Consider the following 7032-nt stretch of genomic DNA (forward strand, 5'->3'; position numbering starts at 1 on the left):
ACAACCTAACAGAAGGAAGGAAACAGCTGTATAATGTTTAAAAAATCCGACTCCTCATAATGCTGTTTCGTCTTCCTGTGCCCCTACTGCCACCACCAGCACCTTCTGTCCAACCTTGTCCCCCTGCTTGTTTCTCTCGGCCCTGGGTCTGTCCGACATCCTGCTTCCAGCTCAGTCAGCAGGTGTCCCACATTTTTCAATGTCTTCTTTTTCTCCTTCCGCTGTCCCCGGTGTCCAACATGGCTCTAGGTTCCTCCCTCTTTGCCCGTGCTGCTAGCTATTCGGCACCTGGTCTGCCTGGCATCCTACCTCTGGCTCAGTCAGCGGGCATCCTACAGCTTTTTAATCCTTCCTTTCCTCCAGCCCCTATCGCCCACTATTCCTGGTGCCCAGCAGGGCCCCGGGTTCCTCTCTCTTGACCCCTGCTGTTCCTGATGCCATTGTGTCAATCCTTGGTCTGTACAGCGTTCTACCCCCAGCTTAGTCATCAGGCGTCCTACAGCTTGACTCAGTTGTAGGCGTCCTACTACCCGACATCTATCTTGGCCCAGGTTCCTCAATCTTGGCCCCTTGATCACCCCTTCTGTCACTGTTTCTGCACTGGTGGGTCTTAGGGGGTTGACTTGGGGTTCTGAGCTTCCTTGTCCTGTGGCCAGGAGGCTACCCCTTTACCAAGCAATTTAAGCTAAAACTAATTATTTTTAAATAAACTTTCACAAAGCATCTGAATGTCAAGGGTTCCTCGTGAAATATCGTTAACTCTGCTGTCTTGCCTCTGCATGTCTAAGATTTTGTACAAAGAGGATTTGGGACACGGAACTGCTATGAAAGAGACCCCTGAGATGGAGAGAGTTAAGCGAAATCAACAGGCAATTAGCACGGTATATTTCGTACTATTACCATTTCCTGTTCCGTTACCCTTAACCATATTCTAATTCAAAATCCTCTTTCACCCATTTCCTCCTGTGTTGCACAAAGATCACATGGAAAACCGATTCATGCTAATTACCTTTAGACTTACCTGTGTTACAGAGCTCCCCATATGGTTCCTGTTCCATAGTGCAGAAATCACTTTTAATTTATTTTAATAATCTGTGACACTTTATATACTAACACAATCCTCTACTATCAAATGTTTAATTTCGCAAACCCACCCCATCCAGAAGTACGTAAAAGCAATACTAAATCATTTTAAAAAATGTATTATAGCCTGTAATAGAGTCTATAGGTTATTTATTTGAACCCAGTCTCCTGCTGTTTGGCCTCTGTGCTGTGAAAGTGCTTCATGTCGTCAGTACTGTGCCCCTGCGGGTCGTCAGTTACTCGCAGCCTGTGCTGCGGGACCGTTCTGGATTGCTGTGTGTGCTCACTGTGCATGTCCTTCTGTTCTCCGTGGTGCCGACCGACTAGATAAAGTACAAAGAAGCTGTTGGGACGGGAACTGCAATCCCTGATCTCCCTGAGGTGAAACGAGTCAAGGACACTCAGAAGAACATCAGCTCGGTAGTGGCAACATTTTGATACACCCACCCCCCCCACCCCCGGCATCCTGCTCCCTCTTTGTCCCCGTACCCAACACCCATTAACCTCTTCCTACCACCCTGGAGTCCGGCCGTGTCTAGTTCAGCAGTCGCCGAGCGGACAGTCCCTCGCAGTCTGCTGCAGCCCTTACAGATGTTCTGGAAACCCACCCTAACAAGCAGCCGTGTAATTTAACCTTTCCCGAGAATGAGCGGAAGGCAAACTGGCCTTTGACTTTTCATGGCCACTGTACCTAACTCTCTCCTAATACCCACAAGATATTGCTGCCGTATTAACAATGGTTTTTTTTTTAATGTTCCCAATAGAGTTATTTACTGTTTTATGGTCAATTAAGCTTAACATTTTCAATTTGGATAACCATAAATTCAACTAATATCCCACACTACGGGTAATCCCTCGGTGGAATGGTGTGTTACAGTATGCTGTGGAGCGTCCTTAGGGGTCCTGAAACTGTCGTTGGTTGTGCAAAGGGAAGGGTGTCAGCCAATTGTCTCACTTCATCTCTGGGACTCTCCATGTGTTCTGTAGGTGTTGTACAAGGAGCATCTGAGCACAGGAACTCCAGTGACTTACACTCCAGAGATGGAGAGAGTCAAACGCAATCAAGAACACATTAGCTCGGTATTTTCTTGAGAACATTTGTCTTTTTTTAGAGGGGAGAAAGCCCCTTGAATAACACGCTAACTCTTTCCTTTTTTAGTATCTCCTGATTTTTTTTAACAAAAGGATTTTGCCATTTTTTAATATTTCTCGCTGTTACAAGTACATCATTCTAACTCGCATTTCGTTCCAAACACCTTTTTGTCCCCATGCTGATGTCTGAAATGTGACCTGCTAATCCATTATCCGATTCACTAAACCACCACCTGTTCCTCTGAACGACTAAGCTCCGGTTTGTGGCCAGTGTGTCCCTGTGACATAGCCCCCTTGTAGATTGCACACTTACCAATGAAGGTGGGAGGGAGGACATGTGCAACAGTGTTGCAGTCTCTCAAAGGACCTCTGTGCTCCTCAGGTGCTGTACTCTGACAGTTTCCGGAAGCAGGTGCAGGGCAAGGCTGCCTTTGTCTTGGACACACCAGAGATGAGGCGAGTCAAGGAGACCCAGCGTATCATATCAGGGGTAAGCAGCCTGAGTTGGAGGGAACAGCTTCCCAACAGCGGGAGGAGCAGTTGTCTGCTATCTTTTCTGCCCTGTACCCTGTGCTTCTGAGATAGCCTTTGGGTTATTGTGGTTTTCCACTGGCCTTACAGTAAAGGACATATGGCGGCTATTCTCTTGGATTCTGGTCCAACTGGATTGCAAAGAACTTGTCCAGGGGCTGATCCTGCTGATTGAAATTTCTGTATGGTCGCACCTTTTTTTAAAAAATCGGAGCTCAACAAATATTGCCGCTGTCTGTTGCCCGTGCAGGTGAGATACCACCAGGAGTTTGAGAAGAGCAAAGGCAGCTTCACTCCTGTGGTGACTGACCCCATCACTGAGCGCGTGAAGAAGAACATGCAGGACTTTAGCGACATCAACTACCGTGGAATCCAGAGACGCGTGGTGGAGATGGAGAGGAGGAGAGTGGCAGAACATGACCAGGAAACCATCACAGGTCAGCCCACCACGGTCTTACCTCTGTTCTAAGCCCACAGCCTTACACATGATTTTCTTTTTCCTGTAAAACATTATTCCAATTACAATTAATTAATGTTACATATACATATTGGGGATCTTCTGATGGACATCCTACTTGTCAAATAGCATTGTATTTTCATGATTCCTGGGATGGAATACAGTACGCTGAGTGAGCTATTGGTCAAGCAGAATTGAGGCAATCGCAATGCTTCCTACAGTACAAGAAAGAAACGGAGCCCGTGCAGGTTCTGAAGTTTTCAGATTGCAAAACTACACCTCTGCCATTTTCTGCAGATCTGCGGGTGTGGCGCACGAATCCCGGATCGGTCTTTGACTATGATCCCGCGGAGGACAACATCCAGTCCAGGAGCCTGCACATGATGTCCGGTAAGAAGTCTGGTCACTCTCTTTGAAGCAGCTGCGGCAGGGCTCAGGAAACCCCCCCCCCAACGTAGTTTTAGAAATGTGTGCGGTTCTTCCCGACCCTCGAGCCAGTTCCAACCCTCAAATCAGATCGAACTCCAGGTTTAAACCCAACACTGCCCCTGACCCTAGCTCTAGTTCCAGCCCTCGTGCTAGCATTTCATAAAACCTCCATCCCTAAAACTAGCTCTACCCCTACTCCAAACCTTACCCTGACGCTCATGCTCACACTAGTTCTATGCCTTCCCTAGCAGTAGCCATTATAATGTACTATAGTGATTCTAGTCTTTCTCATTGGCTCTCGACGTACCAACTCCTGGTTAGGGAAGCTTATTTTCTACTACCACCACCTCCAAAAAGGGACCCCCGAGATAGCGGTTCTTCTGTGAAGTATCCCGTCAAAAGCTTTAGGATCCAGTTCCTCCAGTTCCGCAAGTAGAGTACCGTGACCGCGGGTGCCTACACCACGCCCTGCAAGGCTGGCGCGAGTAACGTGCTCATGTGCCGCCCAGTTCAAGCCCAGCGCCGCAGCCGGGAGCACTCGCGCTCCGCCAGCGCCCTGAGCCTCAGCGCCGGGGACGAGAAGTCCGAGACCTCGGAGGCCGCGGAGCAGCACCTGTCTCTGTACAGCAACGGGGGCTTCTTCAACGCCTCCTCATCGGGTGAGCGTGGGGGGCGTCCGACTCATGCCGCTTCACATCACAGACCCACAACACATACACGGCCCACATTCGCAGAATGTGTATGATCCCCAAAATGCAATTTCACTGAACGGTAAAAAGGAACACCGTCACAAATGGAAACTTAATAAAAGGGATCCATTCAGGAAACACTTCCAAACACAATGTTGTATCTGGAATAGGCCTTCCAATCAGGTGGTTGAGTCCCAAATCCTGGGATCTGTCAAGAAGAAGCCTGGACAACACTTATCCGCCCCAATGGGCCAAATAGAATCCTCTCAGTTGCAACCTTTCATTACGTTCTCACTGGTAATTATTGGTGAATTTGTAGACTTCCATAAATGCTAATTCGCATTTCTTTACTTCCCTTAGCAGGCTACCAACATGCCAAAACCACTGAGCTGCCTCAGCAGAGATCTTCCTCTGTTGCCACCCAGCAAACAACCGTGTCCTCCGTTCCCTCTCATCCATCTACCACAGGCGTGAGTGCCACCCCATTCCCATTGTAACGGTGCTGTAGAGCAGAGATTTAGTTACATGCTAAAAACCAATTGTCACCTAACTCAAAAAATGATCAAAGTACATTCCGATCTTGTGTAATAAGTTACCCATTTCCACCTCCACTTCCAATCCATCCACTATTTGCAGAAATGGTTTAAAGCAGGGCTGCAGTATTGTGGAGACTGTCCCAGCAGCAATGGGAGAAAGGCCAGCTCATCGCTGGGCAAATGCACACAGGGACAATTAAGAGAGACAGGTTATCCCATCCAGCATGTGTCTGGAAATGTGGAAGGAAAGCAAAACAGCTGGTAAACATTCATGCAGACACAAAACATGGACACTCCCCAGTTGCAAATCGAACCCGGGCCCTCGTGCCGCGAGGCAGCAGGGTTAACCACCACTCCACTGTGTCGCTTCAATTGCAAACAAGCTAAACCACCACATCCTCTTTAGCACAGCTCTGTGTTACCATTTACAATATTTAAAAAAAAAACATTTAAAATGAAAAGGCGACTCCACACAGTATCATGTAATTATTTGCACAATACTGTGTGAAAATATAACACTCCTCATCTTCAAACCAGGCATTTCAAGACAAGCGTTCTGTAGAGGACATTTTATTGCTTTTCAGTTTCTTAGCTCAATTTACTGCTCTATCGTCAAGTTGCTGTAAGCATTGGAAAGCCGCCAATCCATAAGCCCCCTTTCCAGGAATACTGAATAACATCCCCTGGATCTGCCAAATCCATCATGATCGCCGATGGGGGCTGTACAAACATGCCGATGAGATGGCTGCGCTTGGGTTGTTGATAACTTGACAAGATTTCTCTCTCCTGCAGAGAACTGTCCGGGCCATGTATGACTACACTGGGGCTGACAGCGACGAAGTCTCCTTCAAGGACGGCGATGTCATTGTGAACGTCCAGTCCATTGATGAGGGCTGGATGTATGGTACAGTGCAGAGAACCGGGAAGACTGGCATGCTACCAGCGAATTATGTCGACGCCATCTAAACCCGACACAGACATTCTTATGAGCATGAGTCACATCCACACAGGGAAAGATGCAGCAGCTTTATAGAGAAGCATTAGACACCTCTGTAGATGTAGAACTTGTCATTAAATGTGTGGCTTCAACATTAAGCTTAGCAGAACAGGTAGGGCTCATGCATGCTGTATTATCCCCAGTGTTACCAGATTAGCCCATGTGCATTCTAGATTCTTACAGGTGCCTTTCCCACATGTGGATGTAACTTATGATACCTACTGGACAAAATGGTCTCAACCTTTAAATACTGACTGAATTGTACTATATTTCTAAAGAGCTCATATGTTGTCTTAGATCATGAGAACTGTAAAAACCAGTAACAGCCTCGTCTTTGTTTTAAATGAAATGTATACACCTTATTTTAAAAAAATCCAGAAGTGAACTGAAAAAAAAAAATCAAGCGTTGGAGATCTGCTCAAGATGCAGGCCTCACTGTTGTACACTGACATTTCTAGACTTTTTCAAAGGAATCGTGTTAAAAATGTGTGGAATAGTAATTGAAATCAATAGAATCCACCACATGAAACCACTACGACTTATTATTTCAATGAAGCATCATGGGATTTAAAAGCTAGCTGCTGCCACCTATTCCCAACAAAAGAAGTCACATCTCGGAGAAAAGTCTGATTTAAATTTCTATTATACTGGGCTTCGATTTCAAACCAGATGAAGTGTTAAAAGAGCAAAGCCTCTCCTGTCCTGTTTGCTGAAGGATGGCCATTAGTGCATGTGTGTTTTGTTCCTTCTAATTATCTAGCTCTGGAAGGTCATGAAGCTATGTACCTTGTTACAGAGTAGCTAATAAAGCACACCATGTTTCTGCAGTATTCCAGGACTGAGTCTTTCTTGTTAATGTATAGATCTGCAGCAATGTACAGAGCTCCCAGCAATGTTCTGAAAATCAAAACAGAATTATTAAACATGCTCTTCAAATACGAATTAGGTTTAATGCTAAAATTCTGAGAAATGGTAGCCATAGTTTGCACCCAAGGCCTCCAAAGAGTGGCAGGAATGTCAGTGAAAAAATAAATGGGAAAAAAAAATGAACCAAAGTCACTGAATCAAAATACAGTTTAACTAGACATGACCAACACTCTCAGTGCAAGGAAACAGCTTGCTTTCTCATTGGCTAGTAGGAAAGGACTCTTTTATTTCATAAACAATCATGTACAGTCTTATAAAAAAAGCAGAAGCCATCTGCTGTTTGTTAGAACT

At 46.0% G+C, this 7032-nt stretch overlaps 1 protein-coding gene across 21 annotated transcripts in view; it reads left to right on the forward strand.

Moving 5' to 3' along the window:
• Nucleotides 1-6644, forward strand: part of neb (nebulin) — an 89273-nt gene extending 82629 nt beyond the window's left edge. For 12 of the 21 annotated variants that reach the window (XM_069196483.1, XM_069196481.1, XM_069196489.1 and 9 more), the window contains 9 exons: nucleotides 789-881; nucleotides 1411-1503; nucleotides 2071-2163; nucleotides 2558-2665; nucleotides 2957-3143; nucleotides 3461-3553; nucleotides 4102-4251; nucleotides 4642-4751; nucleotides 5610-6644. In XM_069196483.1, coding sequence (XP_069052584.1) covers nucleotides 789-881; nucleotides 1411-1503; nucleotides 2071-2163; nucleotides 2558-2665; nucleotides 2957-3143; nucleotides 3461-3553; nucleotides 4102-4251; nucleotides 4642-4751; nucleotides 5610-5783 — 1101 coding nt within the window. In that variant the 3' untranslated portion in view covers nucleotides 5784-6644. The remainder of the gene's footprint in view (nucleotides 1-788; nucleotides 882-1410; nucleotides 1504-2070; nucleotides 2164-2557; nucleotides 2666-2956; nucleotides 3144-3460; nucleotides 3554-4101; nucleotides 4252-4641; nucleotides 4752-5609) is intronic. The other 9 variants (XM_069196500.1, XM_069196484.1, XM_069196499.1 and 6 more) reach the window with 5 other exon arrangements.
• Nucleotides 6645-7032: the final 388 nt, after the last annotated feature.

This window comes from Lepisosteus oculatus, chromosome 12 (assembly GCF_040954835.1).
Source record: "Lepisosteus oculatus isolate fLepOcu1 chromosome 12, fLepOcu1.hap2, whole genome shotgun sequence".
NCBI classification, from domain to species: Eukaryota; Metazoa; Chordata; class Actinopteri; order Semionotiformes; family Lepisosteidae; genus Lepisosteus; species Lepisosteus oculatus.